General features: G+C 41.8%; 1 protein-coding gene across 5 annotated transcripts; it reads right to left on the reverse strand.

Moving 5' to 3' along the window:
• Positions 1–1,066: 1,066 nt before the first annotated feature.
• kdm6bb (lysine (K)-specific demethylase 6B, b) lies at positions 1,067–22,397 on the reverse strand. 5 transcript variants are annotated; one of them, XM_051400956.1, is made up of 22 exons: positions 22,206–22,394; positions 19,698–19,833; positions 17,168–17,224; positions 16,560–16,683; positions 15,231–15,287; positions 14,720–14,939; positions 14,350–14,595; positions 14,095–14,250; positions 13,733–14,017; positions 10,514–13,128; positions 10,279–10,405; positions 9,424–9,676; positions 8,328–8,533; positions 6,728–6,855; positions 6,572–6,637; positions 6,332–6,480; positions 6,105–6,219; positions 5,822–6,009; positions 5,532–5,673; positions 5,305–5,431; positions 5,039–5,209; positions 1,067–4,068 (listed from the first exon to the last, which is right to left on the reverse strand). In XM_051400956.1, exons 4-22 carry the CDS (start codon positions 16,676–16,678, stop codon positions 4,045–4,047), a joined length of 5,394 nt encoding a protein of 1,797 aa, XP_051256916.1. In that variant the 5' UTR covers positions 16,679–16,683; positions 17,168–17,224; positions 19,698–19,833; positions 22,206–22,394; the 3' UTR covers positions 1,067–4,044. The 5 variants fall into 5 exon arrangements, 4 of the variants coding, with proteins under 4 accessions (XP_051256916.1, XP_051256913.1, XP_051256915.1 ...); XM_051400953.1 differs by having other exon boundaries at positions 9,424–9,679; XM_051400955.1 differs by lacking the exon at positions 19,698–19,833 and having other exon boundaries at positions 9,424–9,679.
• Between the last annotated feature and the right edge of the window lie 400 nt (positions 22,398–22,797).

The raw sequence follows: 22,797 nt of genomic DNA on the forward strand, positions 1-22,797 counted from the left end.
GAATAAAAACATAATAAAAGCTAAAGGCTTATTTCCATAGCTGTATGCACAATGTATGAAGGCTGTCACACACTAACACATGAGACATGACAACAGGAAACAGGAAAAAGACTACAGCCACTATTGCTAGCGGCTGTGAGGATGTGCTTCTGCACAGTAGTGCTTTGAGTTAAATACTAACATGCTCACAATGACAATGTTAACATGTTGATGTATTTACTATGATCATCATTTTAGTTTAGCTTGTTAGCCTGCTAACATTTGCTGTAGCTGAGGCTGATGGGAATGTGGTCATAAACCAAAGTACTGGACACATTTAACTTTGAGCAGATGATGATGGTTACCGTTCATCCTGAGGGGGACATGAATGTGTGTACCAACTTTCATGGCAATCCATCAAACAGACATTTCACTCAAAACCACAAACGTCAACTTCATGCTGGCACTAGAGGAAAAGTCACGGGTTCAGCAAAGTCATTAGGGTTCATCCTCTGCTCTGGGAACTATAGAGATCTCTGCCAAATTCCACGGCAATTGATAGTTATTGAGATATTTTAGTCTAGACCAAACAAGTGGACCTACTGACACCACCATCCCTAAGGCCATGCCCCTATTGCTGCAAACATAGCTATACCTTTCTGCCTTTCTGCAAGATCTGGTACTCAAATAATAGTCCCATAGTGACATGTTTACACAGAGTTCATCAAAACAGTACGAACAGTTTTACAAGGAAGCCATGTTTCATGCCTATCAAGTAGCCTTTTAAGTTGGGATTTAATATGGCTTTCTCAGACCACATTGCTTGGTACGAGAAACTATATGCACAGCTGTATTTAATTATACAGTAAAGGTTTTCAAATGAAACAGTGATAGAGAAAAATACGTTGCTCACATTCCATGTTTGCGGTCGATGGTAAACCAACTCTTCCTCCTCAAGAGCTGATAACAGATCATACCCAGCATATGATTGTGGACATGTAAGAAGAGGATGCCTAGATACCTGCAGACAGGACTGCAAGGCAACTGGTGAGAATACAGAAAGGAAATCAAAGGCAAAGACTCAGTGTTGAATAATTTATCAAAACATTTTATTTTCTTGAACAACAATACAATATGTCACAGAAAAATCACAGAGGGATTTAAGACAGGTCTGGCTCAGGTTTTCTTCTATGTGAGTTCTTTTTGAAACAATAAGTGCAGCATAAATCAAACAAGTCAAGAGGAAAAAGAGCATTATTACATCCTTCAAATAATACTAATAATGAGGACAAGACGCAAAAGAACGAAACCTTGACGTCATTAAAAGTCACATCCCTAAAAGTCTCTGCAAAAGTGTCAAGAATTACAACTACTGCTAATGCTCATCATAAAACCACTAATGCCTCACAAGATAATGAATTTCATACAATGGAAAAAAAACGCTTCAAAAGATCTCGTATTCATCTGATAGATACAGTACAAAGACATCATTCCATTTCTGTTACAAGCACCTGTGTTGAAATGGTTCTAAGCACCAACCGGTTGGTTTGAGTTGTCTCACTGACTTCTGTTCATACATCATTATATGTTGTTTAATGAGGGGGCATTGAGGCAAGGAGGGGTCTAGCACCATGAAAATTAAACCACCCTCTGATTGCACTTCCCCTATCCACACATTATGACCATACTACATTGTTAAAATACCTTGTAGCCCCTTATCAAGTGAAGTACCCTTTGATATGCAATAAATATATAAGAAAACAACCATGTACAGTATAAATAATGTCACAATTTACAATTTTCCATTTTCTCTGTAATCCAAAAAAACAGAAACTGACAACAAAAAGAGGTATAAAAGTGGGAAGAAATTCCCATTGCAGTAATTTAAACTAGAGTGAAAGGGGATATTTTTAGGGTGTATTATAATATAGCAACAACAAAAACAAGTGACTGAACAAATTTTACCATATACAAATTAGATTTTTGATTGAAAACAAAACTACATAAGTCTTCTAGTAAACCTGAAAACAGATACATTATGTACAGTAAATGGTGTGCACAGACTAATGAGGGTAGGGGTTATATCTGAATGTTATTAGAATGGTGACAGAGCAGTGATGCTGAACAGCCATATAAATCCTAAAACATAGGCCTAACCTATGCAAACAAATCACTGCGTGTGAGTCCAGTGTAGCAAGTGATAATCAAGCTATCTGCAGGAATCAAAGCTTTTGAATGGACTTTAAAGTAGAGCTAGACCAATAATATCAGCCGATATTAGCTTATTGCAGGTATCAGTGTGGATGTCGGTTGAGAAATAAGAAGAAATTGCAGTACAGAAATGCCAAACCAGGTTAGAGGCCATTTAGAAACAGTGTCTCCATTACATAGTTTGTCCACCAGAGAGCAGTGACAAGTTGATTTTAACACTGTGAAATGAATGTATGTATCTTGGTCATAATTCTTCAAAACAAATCTAAGGCATCTGTATCAAGATTGTTAATGTAATGTCTTTATTGAAAACAAGAATGCCCATTGGTTGGTGTATTTATATTAGATTTTTTTAAAAACAATATCAGTATCGGCCTCATAAATGTAGTATTGGTCAGGCTCCACTTTGAAGCTCTATCAGTTTTGTCTCTCTTGAACTATAACAACATTTAAAGCCAAAGGTTGGACAAAGTAGCCTCAACAAAATGAGGCCTTTTATTTTGAACATGATGATGATGATTACTGGGCCTTTCTTGTCTCAATCCATGTGCTCTTCAACTTGTTAAACTTAGAAATACAGTATACTAAACCCCCTGGCAGTGTGTGGTGCTGAGCCTCTTTCAGAAGGATGTTTGGAGCAAAATAAGAACACTGAGGTGCCATTCAGTCTGCTCATCTGTTTGGCCTCACTGGCTTTTGCATTATAAGATTATGATTGTGTGTCTCTTTGGCCATCAGACTGGAATGGGCACTTCATCGACACAAACATCAATGGCGACTTTGCCCCCCTCTGTGGTTCGTCTATGCACACCACTGTGTATCCCATAAATTCATTCACAATTTACAATTATTTATTTCCTCTCTCCTCTAGAAACAAGAACATAGCAACAAAAGAGGTATAAAACTGGGATTGTTTTCCCAAAAAACGACGCTATGTCTGTTTTCTGGGTGTATCAAAGAAACCACACTAACAACTATTTAGCTGGACTTAGCTGGAAAACAAAAAATTAGATTTTTCCATCTGCATACTTCCTTTCCAACTAAGAATGAAACCAGATTAGTCCTCTAGTAAACCCGTATTTTAGAGAAACTGATAAAAGTTTTTGATTCATTTTTTTAAATACTTACATAAAACCTTATTTGTGGGTGTTTAATCCTCTAATTACCTCTCCTCTAAATACAGTTTTCAAGGCCAATGTGGTGTACTTCTAGGCTGGTAAAACTTTTTAAGTATCTAACGAGAATAAATAAGATTGGAATAGCACCTCAAAGGGTATACAGACAGGAATTACAAATGTCAGAGTTTACCTGAATACCAAACAAAAACAGGAACCAATATGATGCCAAATGTGACAATCAGCTACTTCTCCTGTGAAGCCATTCCCCTGCTGGTACAACAGAATCACAGCAAATTCATGGACATATAGAATAACTAGATTGGTGTAAAAAAGTTCTACTGAATTTGCATAAAAGTACCTGAATTAATACACAGAACCGGCTACTTGACGCTTTTGAATCACAGCAGTGTCCGTTGAACATATAACCTGATTTTCAGTGCTAGCGGTGCTCACTTTTTTTTTTTTTTGTACACATCTGAAATGCTTTTCATGAGAAGTACCAGTCTAGTCATTCTATTTCAAATCACACGTCCAATCAGCAGCTGGTATGGGGAAGACAGTGAGCTAGAGTTGGATTCGCTGAGTATCCATACCTTATTGTGTGATGTAAACAATACTGAGTAAACGTGATTGGCTGATTCAGAGAGTGTTTTTCAGGAATAGATTGCCTTGAAGACAACATTTTGTGCTGCCATTAGAGTTTTGGTTATGGCTGAAAGACGCCAGGGAGGAGTCCTCACTTTGAAAAGGGTGATGGAGCCTGAAGGGGAAGAAAAAGAAAGAAAGACAGAGCTCAGCTGGCCACTTATAAAAGCTGTGTGTGTGTGTGTGTGTGTGTGTGTGTGTGTGTGTGTGTGTGTGTGTGTGTGTGTGTGTGTGTGTGTGTGTGTGTGTCTGCACATGAAGTTATGATTTGGAAACAATTAGGAACCAATTATCAGTTAGAAACAGTATAAACAACGTATCTAAAAATGATCTAATATGCACAAAATACAGACAATAACTCATTATTATTTGTATTTTCCAGTATTTTTGTCCAATTGTGACACCAGTGTTAAGTTTAAATCAATATGTTGTAATAATAAATCTGTACCTGACACCAATACAGGCACAACCTATCACCTAAAAATCACATGTTTTTGCTCATTACTCTAGATGCTACAATATCTAGTATTAAGATGGATCATATATGCTTTTTTTCCGCAGCTATCAAGTAAGGAGGCACGCTGGTGATTTTGCATGTTCAAGCATGTTAAATACATATCATCTGCAGGGGCAAAACGGTATGAAAATCACCTTGAAATTTGCTCTGGATAGGTATTCCACCACCGCGAACATTTAGTTTGCACTACCAGTTTTAAAAGTTAGGGTCTGATGCGCTTGCTTGCAGCTACTAAGCGTTGCAATAATAATGTAAACTGGGACAAAAACTGTAATGGATCACCAAGTTTCAATACTCTTAAAGCTGAACTGAAAAAAACAATAGAAAATCTTATGGTTTCCTGGTGAAGAGTGATGTAATGTACAGACTAAAACATGCAAAACCACAATGATTTCAAGTTTCTCAGATCTCATACAGGATTTGTAATACAGCCCTGCACCTTAGAACTGCAGAAGAATGACAACATTATATAGATGAAACAATATGGAGTCTTGGTTGTACCTGATCTAGCCTCAGAACCTTTCTCTGGCATCACAGCTAGTGAACAAGATTAGAAAGTTAGACTGACCAGTGTGAAGCTGTCGTAGGTTTTCATCAGCTCTTCTATCCGATACTGTTCCAGCACCACTACTCCTGCCAGCAATGGACTCTTAGCTCGAGCACAGTCCTCACAGTGCACCACATAGCTCTTCTTACTGCTGTTCTCGCTGGTCACAAACAGCAGGTTATACACCTCCACCTGCACACACACACAGTTTCGGTACTACAGTTCATTTCATGTTTGGAATGCGTCTACAACATAAACGCAAATGGACAATTTACTGTATGACTCACGTCACACTCATTGCAGTAGTAGGCTGGCTCGTCCTTCACACGACTCTGGTAACAGATCTTCTTCCCTGCAGCCACCAGCTGGTCTCTCAGAATCTGGATGTGCTTGATGGACTGCATCAGGCAGTGTCTGAGGGAGACAGAGAGGCAGACAGAGAAAGACGTAAACAAACACACACACACACACACACACACACACACACACAGGTAAGCACAAAGAGACATCTTACTTGATCATCTTGAAGGTGTCCTGGTCGCTGATCTTGATGGTGCGAGCCACATTCCAGGAAACGTGGATCATGGGAACGATTGACTTAACCTTCTTCACCACGTTCCACTCAAAACGCTCCAGGGCGAGTTGATATTGGTACGCTGGGAGAGCAAAAAAACACAAACAGAGGTGAGGCTGTATTTAGGCAGCATATTAAACAGAATATTTCATTTGTAATTTGAGACAAAGCACAACTCCTGATTACCAAGATTTAGGCTGCTATTTTTCTCTTTTTTACTCGTAACTTACAGTTGAGTGGTCCCACGTTCCAGGCGATGTTGTTGCACCAGCCCACCGCCTGGACCCAGTGTACAGTCCCTGCATTAATCCACACCAGGTCTCCCGGCCTCTGAATGAAGCGGTACACAGGAATGTTGGAGCTGTAGAGGTCTTCCAGGACTGGCCACCAGGATCCTGTAAGGTAGTCTACTTGATGCCTGGGGGAAACAGTTTGGAACGTACAATTCAGCATGCACAGAAACTCTAGCTTCTCGCTACATCTGTTGTTAAATGTCACAGCCTCTTCACTCACTTCTCACAGAATTTGTTGATAGCCCCCCAGTAGTGCTCATGGACAGCAAACCACTCGCAGTCACCAGGCCCGATGTTGATGTTGACTGAGCAGAAGTTGTTGTTCTCCTGATGACCTGATGAGGAATGCAAATAGTCAGTTTACTCATTCAAGAACGTCCTTTGCCACTTCTCAAGTCAAAATATCACTTCACTTAAGCCTAGATGTGTTATCAGAAACACACTGACCTGGTGTGCGGCTGCCTGGCACCTTCATGTAGAGCTGGACAGTGTTCATGCCCAGGATGGTGTGACCGACGTGACTGAGCATGTTGTTGCTGGATTCCACACGCATGAAAGCTGGCAGCTTTAGCAGCTCCTGCAGCTGGGGCTTCCACCTTACAAACAAATATGACAGGCAATGTGAAACGTCAAGGATCTTAATGTGAGCACAGTTAAAGCGGGCAGAATTTTATTACACAATCTCACCTCTTAGGGTCAGAGAGATCAATATTTGTCCCAAATTTAATGATCTTTCCCACTGTTTTCTCTGAGCTGGGGAGAAGAACAAAGTCTGAGTTGAGTATTGTTAACACAGTAAAACAGTGAATTCATAATACGAACAGATCACAGTTTCATGCTAACCTGGGTGTGCCGGTGGGATTAACAGACAAAACGGGAGCAGCTTTGCTGTTGGCTAGTGCCAGACCGGCTGATGGGTCTGAAGAGTTGACCTGCTCTCCTTCTTCTTCATTCTCACTCTCCTTCTCCTCCTATAACACATCTACATGAGCTTAGCTGACAGGTTGGCCAACAGCTAAAAATGAAAGCATCATTACACAGTTCACTGTTGAGGTTAGTCTTGGACAAAGGTTATGTGTAACAGATGATTATTTACGGTATCTACTACATGTATGGATTTCATTAGTCCTTACACTTGTAGCAGCTGACGATGAATTAAAATTTGCACGCTTGCTTTGCTTTTCTATGGAATTAATGGGAGGACTGTATGAGTTGATCATAGTAACTACTGTACTGCATTAGTGGTTCAAGAATGCAGCACAACTCTGAAATATTACATGGAACTCTAACCTTGGTTCACATTGTCAAGAGTAAATAGAGTTATATATTTGTGTGCCATTCTCTTCCTCTCTATTCCAGCATCAAGAAAAACAACTTATTTACCTACTGATAGCTCAAGAGGCATAGTACACCAGAGATTATACAAAATGAGGCTGAACTCAAATCTATTAGCCACTGGTTTAAATGTCAAATTGTTTAAGTCACTGGTACGCTTAAACAATGGGCCTCATGCAAGGACACTTTTCTATTTGTACTTGTCGTAAATACATTTTTTACTGATTCAGATGAATGTCACATGTTCATGAGGAGATGTGCATAAACAGCACAGTCATATGTCCGTCTGTTTCTTGGTTTCATTAATAGAAATGTTACCAGAGAGACTTTCACAGATATAGTGGCAGAAATAATCTCACAATATCTGACATTAAGTTAGATACTAAAAGACGATATGAGAGGTGGTCAAAGGGGATGTGAAAGTCATGTAGATAATAGACGACAGAATATAACAACATGCAGTAGGTGATGTTACACTGTTGGGGGAGAATGGTTCTAGATAGTAATCTGAAAAAACCTCTCAGTAAATTAAAAACCATGATGATGATTATATGGTGACTAGAATATTAAGTTTGTCTTAGTTATATATTTGAGTTAGTTTCTGCACCCTATTTATACTCCTAATTATATATAGATTAAGGCATCTGAAGTCTGAAACTGATCATATTAAGGTGTTATGATTTCAGGTCAAATGGGTGTTTTTCCGCTGTGCAGAAAAGCAGACATCTGTACATAAGCACAGGTAGAGTTTATTAAAAACTAGGAGAGAATTGGTGAATGGTAAATGCCACAGAGTCTCTTAAATCGCTCGTACATGCCATGATGAAGTGACTCAGGTTTATTACAGGTAGGTGGTCAGCGATTTATGTTATATTATAAGACAACATCACTTATTTACAGAATTTTTGGTAATTTTAATCAAATTCCAGGTGTTTCATGTGTTTCATTAGTCTCTAAATTTCCAGGTTATGCAGTTTTTCCAGGACGTGTGGGAACACTGAATACAGGCTGGTGTAGGTAAATTAAAAATGCCTTTAATTATATCCATATCCACTAAACAATCCTGTTGCCATGGGTGCATGTGTTTGCCATGAGGGGAAATGTTTACCTGCAGGCTCTCCTGGAAGCTGGAGGCCTGGTACTGGGCGTACTTGGCAATGGTGGTGTGTGAGCGGCTGCTTTCGCAGGGCCATGTCTGCGCCGAACCACTGGGATCCCAGTTCTCATCAGCAGGCTGCTGAACCTGAGTCCTCACTTCCACTGCATGCTCCGCGTTGGCCTCCACCAGGGATTTAGTTGAGAACAGACCAAGGTCTCACATAAGGAACAGAAAGTAGAGCACAAAGATAATTATCAATGATCAATTTTTTATTATTTAAAAGTTTTGACTTGTTAAGGCCTTGGGATTTTTAAAAACACCCACAAATGGTTGTATTCCCAGTTATGTTATATTCACTACTTTATTTTCTGACTCTAAGCTTAAAATATTTTATACAATAAGGTGTGGCATAAAGAAAAGGGAGTAGGAATAAGATTAGTTTATCTATACTGAAAGATTGTAAAATGCACACACTGAAATATGTAAACGTGTTACAAGGAACAATCCTGGGTCATAGTACAATCTCCCAGTGGCCCAGCCATCGTGTCATGGTTGAGCATACATGGTTTGCATTCAAATATGGATCATAAAGACACAATAGTGATGTGACTGTGAAAATATGGTGCTGTATGCTGCCCTATTAGCAGGTTGGCTGTAGAGTTGTAAGACACAGCACTTAGAACCAACAGTTTTTGCATTGTTTGTCAAATCTTCACCCCTGACCTTGTATCTGCACATTACTCTCATAATGATTGTGAAAGATACATTCACAGTTGGTCTTTGCATATTTGCATTATAGAAATGACTCAATATATCAAATACCGTAACCGTCATGTGTAAAATGTCTAGTACAGCGGAACTAAACCCTAAAAGTTTCACGATACGCTTAAATTAGATCTGAATAACCAATGCCTCCTTTCCTTTTTCTTTCTCTTACCCTGCTCCTTTCAAGACAATTTTCCCAAAACAAAAGTCCGTAATTAATGGCAATTTGCTACTAATCACCAAAAACCCATTTAGAGTGAATTTAATAAATTCTGTTGGGCTAAATAGAGTAAATGGTGTGAGATAAATTAGCTGAGATGAGTATGGTGTATAAACTTACTAAGGCGGAGAGAGCCAGCAAGGCCTCTGATGACAGTAACAGCATTTTTGGGATCAGTGCAGAACTGGAGCAGAACTGGAGAGAAGGCGTCCCTTTTGCTCTCCAACTGCAGAAAAAAACACAGTGCAATTATGAACATTTGAATGCAGCAAAAGAAAAAATTTTGAATCTTGAAAACAAATGAAAAATACTGACAGTAGGTTGGAAACCTGTAGATGTCTTGAAACAAGGTATGATAAGGCAGCTCTCTCTGCTGCTATCGAGAAAATGATCCAAGAAATAATTCAAGTGATTTCAAATAATTCAGTAGGATTATGGCGGTGATTCACAGTCTTTTCTATTCATATAAGAACAAGACCAAGAGTCTACAGCCATGCTAGGGGCTCTGTGAGGCTGTACACAGCAGTGCTAACATAGTTCCCAATGTCAATGCTAGCATGCTGATGTTATATATATGTTGACCATGTTCGCCATCTTAGTTTAGTGTGTTAGCATGCTAACATTTACCAATTAACACTAAACACATAGTACAGCTGAGGCTGATGGGAATGTCAGAAAGTATTAGACTAATTAAAGTTTTGGTGATAGACGAAAATTTAAGGGATCACCAAAGTCGTTACAATTCATCCTGAGGGGGACACGGATACCTGGACAATATGTTGTGCCAAGCCATGACCATTGTTATTGAGATACTGCAGTTTCGAGTGGTGGACCGGCTGATCGACCGACCTCCAGGCCGACATTGCCATCCCTAGAACCATGCCGCTAGCATGGCTAAAAACATGTTTTTAGGATTCAATACTTGATGATTGTTGGGCTGGATCATTTTGACTATGCTAATCCGTGCGGACTCACATAGATGCTTGGTGTAGGAGGGTTAAGCTTTTCCCGCGGAATGGGAGTCTCGATGGAAATGCTAGGTTTAACAGAGAAGGCAGGAAGCAGGAACGACTCCTTGAATTTCTCCTTCACCCTTGTCCCCCTATAGAAAAGATGACAATAGGAGACAAAATACATCAAGAAGAACAACTCAGATGTAAAACCTACTGTGAAATTTACAACTGAAAATTCTATTAAGTAGAGTACTCACTTGCAAGCTCTGATCACATCAGTGGCAGTGTTTTCGATGCTGATCTTGGAAAGTGGGATTCTTTGCTCCTCAACCTCGGATATGTTGAATGTTTGTCTTCCAGCACTCTCCACTTTAATCAAGAGGATCTTCAGCTCCTTAGACAAGCCCATGGACAATGCTTTCAGTTTCAGTGGGTCAACTGGAGCTAATGAGCTGGGAGGTTTACTTGCCAGTGTGGATGCGCATAATTTGGATGTATTGATTGTTATGGCTGACGCTGAGCTAGAGATCTTGGTATTTGTGTTTCTATCTTGCGTTTTATTTTCTAACTCACAGATGTCTTCCTTTTCCTCTGTTATTATCTTTTTCTCAGTGTTCCCAGTGTCCACTTTTTCTCTCTGGATGTCTTTGCCATGCTGGGTTTGATTTTCCTGAGGAATCTGTCCCTTTGTAATATCTTTGAGAGGTCTGGGTGAGTTTCTGGAGATGACAAGCACTGAGGATGAAACATCCCTTTCCCCCAAACCACTTTTTTCATTTGCTTTGCTTTTAGGACATATGACACTGCCTTCTTCTGCCTTTATCTTAATCTTGAGCTCTCCTTCTCTCCCTCTGTCCTTAGCCTTTTGTTTTCTTTTTCTGTCTGTCCCAATGTGTTGTTGTGTCTCTTCCTTGATTCCTCTCTCTTCCTTGGTAGAGACAGTAATGAGGCTGGTGAATGGGGTTGTATGTGTTGTGGTCAGTCTCAGCTTTGCACTCAGTGATCCGTTCAAAAGAGATGACTCTGTATCCTTACCCTCTCGTTTCTCTTTTGTATCATTCTCCATCTCTTCCTGTTTTTTCTGCACCGGGGCATCCGTAACAGGCTCCCTCAGATCTGGTGGACTGTGGGATTTCAAACATGTGTCTGAGGTAGTGTGGGTTGGTGATTGATTGCCGGTTTTGGAGGATGCTGTGGGATCTGATTCGGGGGAGAAATCTTGATGCTCGTGACATTGGATCTCTGGTCCCAATGCAAGAGAAGACGAGTACTTCACTCCTCTAATGGTGCCAGCAGGTGGCCCCCCAAACGGACCTCCTCTGCATGGGACCCTCTGGCTACCAAGAAACGTGGCCAGGCTCTTAAAGACATCATCCAAGCCTGTTTTATGGTGGTGAAGCTCACGAAGAAGAGAGCTAGAAGTTTCCCCGCTGCTGTCCACCTCTTCTTCCTTTTCTTTCTCAGCAACGTCTTCTGTTGAACAAGATAGATCACAGAGTTCAGCCGTGCCATTGTGGGAATAATCGGCCTGTGCACCTTCACAAGGCTCCTTATTCTTATCATCAATGCTCTCGCTGTCGACAGGAGGAGGAGAAAAGCACTGTGTGGGGCTGGGCTGGAGGACAGGTCTACTTATCACTCCCTTCTCTAGCTCCTCCTCATCTTCTCCCAGAGCTGATACTGGAGAGCCCTGCCAGCTGAGAACAGGAGGAGTATTTGCAAGGTTGTCTCCCATTTCCTGCAAATTTCCCATCACGGCAACAGGCTGTAGGTCTGGGGCATTGAGAACCCCTCCCTGCCCACCTTCTTTGCCATGGATGGGTTTCTCTAAGCTAATAGAACATGCTGTAGTGAGAGGTGCTAAGGCTTTAAATAACAAGGAGGGGAGTGTGTCATTGGGCTTTGCTTTTGGTCCGTCTTCTGATTGGGATGAGACGATGGTAGGCCTCTTGCTGGTCTGTTTGGGGCTGGTGTTCCTGGGAAGAGACTGTATTAATTGTTCCTTGCCAGGGAGTTTTGGGGGATTGCTGTTCTTCTTGGGCATTTTGTGATTTTCAGATTTTGAGGATGGCTGTGTTGAAGTGCAGCTGGGATGAGGAGTATTTGTGGATGTCCGGTGTGTCTTCCCCGCTCGTTCACTCCTCTCCCTGTGCTTGTGTTTGGGTGGTAACTGGCCTTGATTCTTTGGGGACAGAATTGTGGTCTCCATTTTACTCATTTTGGCCTCTCCTGAGGAGTTGGAAGTACCGATGGAAGTAAACATTTCCTTTTCTGTGGCTTTACTTTTCAAACCTAACTTTCTTTCCTTTTTTGCTGCTTTATCCCTCTTCTTTTTTCTCTCGCCCAACCTTTTCTCCTCTTTTTTCTTCCGCCTTTTTCTTTCTTCACCCTTTCTGTTAGTCTTTGGAACTTCAGCCTTTCTCTCCTTTTTCATCAGCTTATCAGTTTTTTTGTGTTCTTCCAACTCCTTCTCAGGCTTGTTTGCCCTTGATCTGCTGTGGGGAGACTGTCGTGAGCAGAGGGGCTGTGAGGTCTTTCTGTATTTGACGTCTGAAAACCTGGATTTTACACCAGCATGAGATGGAAGAGACATGGTCGTTGTCAGGCAAGGTCTCTGGGAGTGATTAGGACTTCCCTGGAGTTTCTGCTGTCCACTGAGGCCAGGACTACACTGATGAATGATTGATGGATCTTTTCTGCCAATGGCCACTGTGTATGAAGAGGGACTGGAAGGAGCGTGTGGACTGCTGGCAGTAGAACCTCCATCTTTAGGACCGCAGAGGAAGGATGAATAGGGTGGAGAGTCTGCACCAGAAGACCTGGAGAGGGCTGGATCCCTTGAAATCACCCTTTGATGAGGGCGCTGAGGTTCCTGCAGGGTTAGCATTATATCTGTTTAGACTTTTGTTCAGGTATAGGACATTCCATTAAACCATATATCAGTCCCTCCAGGATTTCACAATGCCTGTCAGCTTTTTAAAACACTGCGATGCATTTTGCAAAGCTCTAGGCCTTTTTTTTCTTCAGAGAGCAAAAATTGCAAAAAGTTGCTTTTTTTGTATAATTCATGAAAAAATGAAGGCAGCTTCTTCCAGGGAGAATAAAATTGCTCATAGTTTGGTGATTGGAGAAAATTGCAAGGTCTTGCAGATCGGTTGAATATGAGTTAATTGTTGCCATCACAACATCATAACAATAAGCAACTGATGGACTGATATATTGTACTCGTATACTGACATTAATAGTAGAGCAATTTAGGCCTGGTGACTTGGCACCAAAACAGCCTTTGAATAGGAAGAGATATTGAGAGCTTTCATGTCTAATTTACTATTTCCGTGTACTAATCACAAATATTCATGTGGACACACTACCTTTTAGTAAGAGCAAAGACAGTGTAATAGAAAACTTGAAAGTATGCTGAAAGTCTGATCAAGACAGAGATGTGTGTTCATGCTTTTCTAATGTGTATTCCTTACTGTGCTTTGTTTGTGGTGATAAATCCTTGAGTCCTTTTCCTCAAGAGGGTGTAGCGATGGGTTGTGCTGTAGGGCTCTGGGGTGGCCTGTGTGCCGTTGATAGTGGTAATGATGGTTTTGGTGGCTGTAAGGCACACGGGTGTGGTCTGCTGGTGAAGACGAGATTTTCCGGTCGACCTTCCCTCTGCTTCCATGATGTGGTGGTCTGCTGCCACAGTTCTGGTTTAGAGCTGCTAGATTACTGTTACTGAAGCCATGCCCTCCAGCTCGCAGTTTAGAGGTTTCCTGCAAATTTCAAAACCAAAAATAGAAATTAATAATGATCAACATTTAGTAATGATTTACTTGTTATACAAGCTTACCTGTTGCTGTGTTGTTGAGGTCCTGTGGTCAGTGTGGTGACAAGGACCCCCTCTGTCATTAAGAGGCTTCCAGTCATCTTGGTTGCAGCGGTAGTGGCGAGGTGGTGATGGGGCATGGGCAAGTAAAGGTAAATGCCTTGTTCCAGGATGAGACGACTGAACAGAGAAGCATAAATATCCCATCATAGATGGTACTTTACCAATGGGTGGCACTACAGGACAGAAATTAACTTTAACAAAGGAAACAAACTTTACCTGATCAGGGCCAGAGTCCCTTCTCCTCTTGGCCGGACACTCTTCCCTAGAGGGTAAAGGGTGCTGTGGAGGTGGACTGTGCTGGTGCAGGTGGTCTCGCCGCTGGTGGAGGGTTGGCCGTTTCCAGGGTCCTGGTCTGTTGTTTATCATTCTGCCTGGAAAGCTCCTGTGACAGTCTGAAGGGGCCCATCTTTCTGGCGGAGACTGGAGGTCTCTGTTGTTGCGATGCAGGCGAGGACCCCCATGCTAACAGTCAAAAAGAAAAAAAGGTAGACAATAATTAAAAAGTCAAATGATTACACACTCACTAGTTCCAATAACAACATGAACTCTTTTGAAAGTAATGTTGTTCCAGATCTGCAGGTCTCACCACAGAGTTGCTAACATTGTTGTCCCAGTTCGCGTAGCGATCTCCTGGTCCCGTTAGATAACCGTTGTTGGTGCCCGCTCGGGTGTGGAATGAGCGTGTGGAGTTGTGATGCCAGTTCTGGGCCTCAAACGGTCGCTCTTTACCATCCCAAAGACGTAAAGGCTGTCTGTGCCCCTTAGAAATACCCTTGTCCTGGACATGGTTGATGGTTCTCTCCCCCCTAAGCAAAAGACCAATGGAACTCAGCAACAAGTATCGTGATTGACTGATTCAAAACAATGATGCAACTACATGATACAAATGGGACTTTATACATCAAGTGATTACTCATATCCCTGGGGGCTGTTCTGCAGCTCAAGAAGCAAGTGAAGTGAAGTTGTCTCTTCAACTGTTTTAAAAAGCCATACTTTATCAATCCAAGTGATTTCAGTAACACATGCATTGCAGTATGTAACTTATTTTGAGATTACCTGTGCATGTATGAATGATGTTTAAATACAGATTTACTCACCTATTATAAAGACGATTTGATGGTAAATGATGTGATTGATTGCGCCCGTCTTGGCATCTGTAGTAACAACAAAAACATACAGAAAATCTCTACTGTCTGAAGACAATAATGCAGCTGAGAGTTGAAAATATACAGCTCATGCAGATATAACAAATCAAGGAACTCTATATAGGAAGTCTTGTTGGTCGTGGCTAGAAGTCAGGTAGAAGCCAAACTTACTCTTGACTGGTTTTCAGTTTTTCAAGTGTTCTTTCTTTGAATGTCAAAATCAAAGGTTCCTAAGCATAACATTAACGTCTCAAATATAAGATGTTACTTCAAGGGAATTTCTTTTTCTGCGTCTTTTAGTGACTTCTTTTAATATCCTATAAGAAAAAAACATCCACTTTTGTAGCAATAAACCTCTTTGACCTCACTGAATATAAAATACATTTGCATAACTTGTTAATAAAGTGCTTCTAGAGTATCTTAAACCCCAAAGGGTTATGTGTCATTGTCAACTTTCTAAACAGACAACTGGATAACCCAATAATTGATATTTGTTTACTTTTTATTACTTATCAAAGTCTTTAATTTGACCTTTCTTAGCTGGTTGAACCTAAAGTACAGTGTTGTTCAGTGCAAACCTGTCAGTTATATGCTATAAAGTTTGTGTATTGTATTTAGTTAAGGGCTGTGTCTATGTCACACCTCTTTATCAGTCACAACTGCTAGCATTTCCAAAACCACAACCAGACAGCTACAGATACAATCATATTAACTCGAGCCAACTTCAACTGCTGCAGCTGAACAGTTAGATTGAGGTTTCTCTGAGCTGCAGCTGAGGAAGTTATAGCTTCATTCAGTCCTGCTTGTTTAAACTGCAGATGGGCTAATGCTCACAGCTGCAGCTGTAGTAAGAGCTTTTCATGAATATCCTCATCACAGTTTCAGTTAATCAGTTAGTCCCTTAAAGTGGTGCTTATCTTGAATCAACCCAGACAACAAAGGCTGAAGTCCCACCTGCTGGAATGACCTTTGCCGGCGAAGTTCAAGTTGTCTACTATCCACTGAGTTTAAATTTCATGTGTTTTTTTACAACTCTCTAGGTGTGCAAGGCATTTCTATTGCATCTGTGTTTTTACTGTTAAAGCCAACAGTGTCCCATTTGACTGCAAGGTTACTATAGTCTTATTAGATGTTTTGGTTGATGTTCATGACAAAACATAATGCATGATCATGAGAACAAAACTATATTATGGTACATGGTGACGCTGCGAATGGACTACTGTCCATCATATAAAAGATAACACTGTGCAAACACTATGTGTGTATGAAGGTGCTGCTGACCTTTGTGTGTGGCTCCAGGGGCGACCGTTTACAGGAGCCCATTGTCCTCTGTTAGGACCTCCAGCTGGATAGGAGTCCCATGTGTTTCGGCCAGAGTACAGCTCTGCTGGGTGATACATGCAGCCTGAAAGACAAATGTTGTTTAATGTGTATGGTGTTCAGATTTTTAATAAATAAATGAACAAATAAACAAACAAATGATATCTCATTTAAAGAAAGTCTGACCACATGAAATGCAATACAGAAGTGCTGCCACTTTCAATCAGATTTTAGCTTATGCAAGGACAATGCCCACACCTCTGCATTGTGCAGTCATTTTAATTTGTGAGTAGTTCTTACATGTACACAATGCATAACTCAAATGAAGGGATGCTTTAATTCCTGGATGCCTATTCAGAAGACTACTCTACTCACTCATTCATTATTTGAAAAAGCTTCATGTGACTGTTTAATTAGACACCCAGTGCCTTTGCAGTACTGCAATGTAAAACTGTAATGTAGTACTACCGTAATACTATAAAGTGCTACAGTTGTGCACATACTGAAGTATATGTTTGCATTTAAACAGCCACACACAAAGTACAGAGGCAGAAATGTTTTGTGGTTACCAGTCTTGGTCTGTGTTTGGGAGGCCCTCCACTTCACACCTGAGAGCAAAAAACAGCCTGTGGACAATACACATGGTTGAGAGATGCATCCATATCTGACTAGAGAGAGAGAAACATGTATTTCCATACCATATTTACACAGTATTGCTTTTATTCTTATTCTTAATAACAAATATGCCTTTTATCTCTGTGGGTCTGTTGACATCGAGTGTGATTTTGTCTAGCTGTGGTAGATTTTATTTCCTCATGCTGTTTCTTTTTTTTTTTTTGCTGCACTGTATCTGTGGAGCGGTCATATCATCAGTCAGCCAGAGCTACATTGTGCATTCAGCCTCTCTCTAATCACTGCTACCCAGCAGTCGCCACAGCCAGTGGCCATCCGATGACAGAAAAAAAACATGGCACTACGACGAAGGACCATGGCAACCTCACTTTAAGAACAAAGAAAGGCAGAGAAAAAAAAAACTGGTTGGGCTGCTGCTGTCTTTTTCTCACAGTATAGTATAAGCTCTGATTCTGATAACTCTGACAGAACTGGTGGTCAAATCAACAGCACCCATCTTCCATCCAGTGCCTCATGGTTCATCATCAGACGCTAGTTCAGTAGATCTATGGTGTGAGAACAGTGAGCTGTATAGCTGCCCGCTGTGTACTGAACCACTATAGCAGATCAGGTGTGATCAGCTGGCTGTGTCTCTGTTGTTCACTTTGTCTGACCACAATTTCTAACACTTAGCCTCGTCTGCCTCATCTGCCTCTTTCACTCTTTTTGATTTAAATAGAATAAAGTTGCATACAGGTCGCCTCTTTTATCATAGACGAAAAGACCTCTTACTGTCTCTACTGCTGCTGCCTTACACTTCAACACTATATATTGTGCTAAAGTGAGCTGACCTCATGCAGATTAACTTTGCATTTCTCTACTAGAGACAGGTTGCACCTCTATATGCATTCATTTCCCACAGCGATTTATAAATAGTATGAAGAACTGTTGTGCAACATTTTACCACTTCCCTAGTGGTACACGTTTGTTTCATACAGGTTTGTTTGTGGTAAGACGGTTGCAGCTGTGCTATAATAACCTCTCTGTGAGTGCTGAATGAGCTAAGTGAGCCACCTCCTCAAGAGTCCATTTGCAACCAGTTGCTAGAGCAACTGAAGCCAGACTGTTCTTGCTGCTGTGGCTTTAGGCTTTTTAGAGTTAACTGCATTTAGATTTATTTTTGGAGTAGAAAGAGAGTAAAAAAGGCCTTCATGTATATACAATGGTACGTTACAGTAAAGTAAGACTGCTTGCCTTTATCCTAACATACAGCACTGTATGTCATCATGTACAATAGACAGTGTGTCTGGTTATAGCCACTCTAATCCTCATATCACCTCATGTTCCACTAAAATCTCCTCTTTGAGAGACCAGCTTCCTGAGCTACTAGGATTCTCTGCTAATGCTAAAATAACCTCTTCATCAACTGCTTAAATCCGTCTTTGCTCGCGATCATGGTTTCACAGTTTTATTCTCAGACTTGCCTGTTTGAGTATGAGTCCCAGAATGGCAACCTGTATTAATGTCACGTCACTGTCGAGCCTGAACTGCGATAAAGTTCACTATGTGCTTAATTCATGCTAACAGCTTGTATACTGTCTTTCACGGTTTGCACAGTGTTACCACAGTTTTAAACACATTACAATTTCTGTTTCTGTTTCTTTGACACTACACCTTACCCGTACTTTTAACCCTGAGCTTGCTATTATTTGAGCAACATTACACAGAGAGCAGACAGACCATCTGCTGTAGACCCTCCCCTGGAACACACTTACAGTATTGTAGGGGGGTGCCGGCAGTCAGCAGCAGCTGACTCCACACAACAATGGCTCTGTGCTTCCAATATTAAACCCATCTGTGCAGGGTTAATTCCAGACATCTGGAATTTAGCTCCAAGGCCAAATGATGTCATGTGCAAAAAGGGTTAAGTAGCTGTTGGGGTAAACGCTCTGCCTCAAAGTGAGATAACTTAAAGACAACAATCTGCAGTGCAAACAGGACAGTTACAGGAGTGTATTGAATTGAATGCTAGCTGTATAAAATTAGGACATTACTTCTAAGACAATTCTGCTCTTGACTTGTATAGGGAAATATTTTTGCACAAATAATGCTTTACAAATAAAATATTTTATTTATTATGCTTGTGGGTGTTTAGTTGACACCCACTGCTAGGTTTAACCTGCTGTCTACACCCCTCAGTCTGCTTCCTCCCTCCCTCTTGTCGCCAAGGAAACCCTAGTCATGTCTCTGTCAGCACAGAGAGATAGCCATGCATCCATTCATGTCTCTGCCGACCCCTGTTTGCCTCCCTAACCTTTTACAATTTCACCACACCGATCCTGTTTGCTATGTGTCAATTGGAGACATTTATTTGTGTGTGTGTGTGTGTGTGTGTCTCTGTGTGTGTCTCTGTGTGTGTGTGTATGTGTGTGTGTGTGTGTGTGTGTGTGTGTGTGTGTGTATGCACAGCCCTGTCACAAATCTTACCTTGCAATCAGCACTGAAAGAAAAGGGGGAGAAAGACTCTGGTCTAAATTCGATGATGCTGCCGGTCAAGAATAGCAAGACAGCAGACCCGTGCAGTCTCGGATCCCTTTAAATAGACACGCTCATCCTCCGCAAGCTGGCAAACACACACAGACACACACAATGGACAGAGTGAGGAAATACCATAGTCAGTTGGTGCCCAGATGTACAAGACAGGAAGGTTTTATTGTTTCAGATCAAGGGCAGTATCTCTCCTGCATCCCTCAGGTATTGCTGCCATTCTCTTCCTTTCTATTCTTGTCTCTCATTTTCTGCAACACATGCTTTCACACACATTTGCACTGTTGCAAATCTGACCCTCTCTAGACAAAGAAAGGGAATAAAATGAGATGTAGGAAAGAGGGGAGAAGAAGGATGGGCCAGTAACCTTTGACAGGCTGGCAAGCTTTCTTTTCTCCTGTCTTTCCTCTTCATGGCCCTGCCCCATTGCCTTTGCTATCTTCCCTACTTGTTTCAACAAGGCTCCTTTTCTTTCTTGATACCCAATATACCAGCCTCTTCCTTTCTCTTTCAGGCTATGTGCATGGCTCTGCCTATGCCTCACCCTCCCTTTTCTCTGCACGCTGTGTCCTTGTATCCCTGGCAACCGATGATATCATTTAGTCCAGAGCTGGGAGCAAGGCCTCAAGCAAGGAGGGGAGTGTTTGCGTGTGTGTGTGATTTTAACATGGAGGGAGAGGGGTGGTGGGGTGTAGAGAGTCTATAGGATTTGATTTATACTTCCACATTTGTGTCTTCTTTTCTCTGTTCACCCTTCCTAGATGCCTGCCACCTTTGTACAGCTTTTCTGCCAGCTGAATAAAAACTATTAATTGTGGAATGAAGAGCTGCTGCAGTTTTGCAAACACACTCCAATTTGTGTCCTCGTTTGAACAATAATAGCATGCATACCTCACACTATCTGGAGCTACTTGCTAGCTGCAGAGAACCACTGCAGCTGTGCATCTCTTGCTGAGACTTTTATGTGTGCATGTGTGTGTAAGTAGTAAGGATACTGATCCTATACCATAAAAGGAAGGATGGGCTGCACCAGACCAGGCCTGTCTCTGGTGGCTCCTAGGCTAGCTAACATGAGGAGCAGAGACATGAAGAGAACAGATGGAGGGGAAGCGTCAAGCGACAATGTACAGACAGATAAGCCACCCTGCCTGAATGCAGGAACACGTATGATTTTACTGGATTCAGGCCTGAAATAGCGTCAAATCACAGAGAAAGAACGTGCAGTATGAGCCGAATATCAATCACATTTCTAAAAATAACATCCCTGCAGCCCCGCTTCTCTCTGCCCTATCCCCTTCTCCCTTTCTATAATAGCAGCTTCTCCCGGTGTATGCTCCATAAAGCACAGCTCTCTGAGGGGTACTGGAATGTACCAAGGCAAGGTCAAGAACAAGAAAAGAGGGGTGTCTTTTGGAAACAATGCAAAATGTACAGCTATTTGTGAACAAAGACAATGTAGCCGGTTAACAGGTTCAAAGAAGGCACTGGAAGCACGTGTGTAAGTGTCTTGTGTGTGTGTGTGTGTGTGTGTGTGTGTGTGTGTATGTGGGTATGTGTGTCAGACAGCTGGCTTGTGTGAGGAATGGTAATCTAGAAGTGCACATCCAGGTGGTTACCTAAGCTGGCAATCACATCAACTGAAAGCATACAGTACAGTGCATGCTGTACGTTAGCGACGGTCACCATAGATACCCTTTGTTTATTCTATTTTAACTCAAAACTGTCTGAGTCAAATATTTGAGTTTTATTAAGACACAACAAAGCCAAAAGGTTTTGGTAGGTCGATGTGTTCAACGCACTGAGCTGAACTTTCAGTGGAGCTATGAGCTGTATGTGACACAGTTAGGGCATTACTTTAAATAGAGACTAATCATCACACTTGGTTACACTGTAGCTTCCTAATACTGTACACCTCCCACACACACACACACACACACACCCACACACACACACACACACACACACACACACACACACACACAGAGAGACAGACAGGCTGATATTCAACAGTTAAACGTTCCACAGAGCACAAATGTAACCACAACACAAGTGTAGCTGCAACAGTTCCCCCTTCTCTGCATTCATCATTTCACATTTCTGCTCCTGCACTATGTCTCTGCATGTGACCACTGCATGTGAGCATGTTTGTGTGTGTGAGTGTATGAGTGGGGGTTTCATGCATGAACGTGCAGCACAGTCTGCAGACACACACACACACACACACACACACACACACACACACACACTGCAGTATGTTCAGCCAAGACAGATTGCTCAGAACAATGACACAAATAGAAAAATAAACACATGTAGACAAACACAGAGCAGAGGAGGAACAGAGATACATGTTCACACTTCTTCTCCCACACTGCACAATGCATGCAGCACATTTACATTCAGCCATAAGCACATAGCACATCAAGCTGCTCCTCTGTAGTCCTCTTTTACCTCTTTTTTTTGTCTTTGTTCTCTTTGTTCCACACTCCCCTCTGCTCCCCTTTTCCTCTCTTTCACTCTTCGCCACCTTGTCTCACCCGATCCTCTCTCCTCTCTGTCTCCTTTCTTCCCCTCTCCCCCTCTTCCTGTTTCCACTCCACTCTCGGATGCTGGGGCTCTCACAGCCGACCGATCCATGTACAGACACTGGCAGGGCGGGCCCAACGAGCTGCCAATCACAAAAGGGGAGCCAATGAGAGGGGGAGAATCTCTTATCTATCACAGTTTGCAGTGAACCAGAGTAGGCAGGAGGAGGGGAAAAGCAGCAGACAGAAGCATGGAGGGGCTCTTTATTTCCCTCTTCCTCTGGGTGTGTGTGTGTGTGTGTGTGTGTGTGTGTGTGTGTGTGTGTGTGTGTGTGTGTGTGTGTGTTTGTGTGTGTGTACAATATGTGTGTGTATGAGAGAGAGTAAGTGAGAGTTGGAACATGGCCAGTACAGTAGAGGAGATATTTTAAATCCCTCCACAGCTGTAAAAGAATCTTCTCGAGCTGATAGAGACATGTTTCCCTGACCAATATCGCTGCGAGTTGGAATTGTTTTAC

The sequence above is a fragment of the Dicentrarchus labrax genome, unplaced genomic scaffold, assembly GCF_905237075.1.
Source record: "Dicentrarchus labrax unplaced genomic scaffold, dlabrax2021, whole genome shotgun sequence".
NCBI classification, from domain to species: Eukaryota; Metazoa; Chordata; class Actinopteri; family Moronidae; genus Dicentrarchus; species Dicentrarchus labrax.

Coding starts and splice junctions, on each gene's coding strand:
- kdm6bb (XM_051400955.1), bottom strand. CDS start 16,678: ATGTATCACCCAGCAGAGCTGTACTCTGGCCGAAACACATGGGACTCC. Junction 15,288..16,559: donor CCCTGGAGCCACACACAAAG/GTCAGCAGCACC, acceptor TTGTTACTACAG/ATGCCAAGACGGGCGCAATC. Junction 5,674..5,821: donor GAACGTGGGACCACTCAACT/GTAAGTTACGAG, acceptor TTGCTCTCCCAG/CGTACCAATATCAACTCGCC.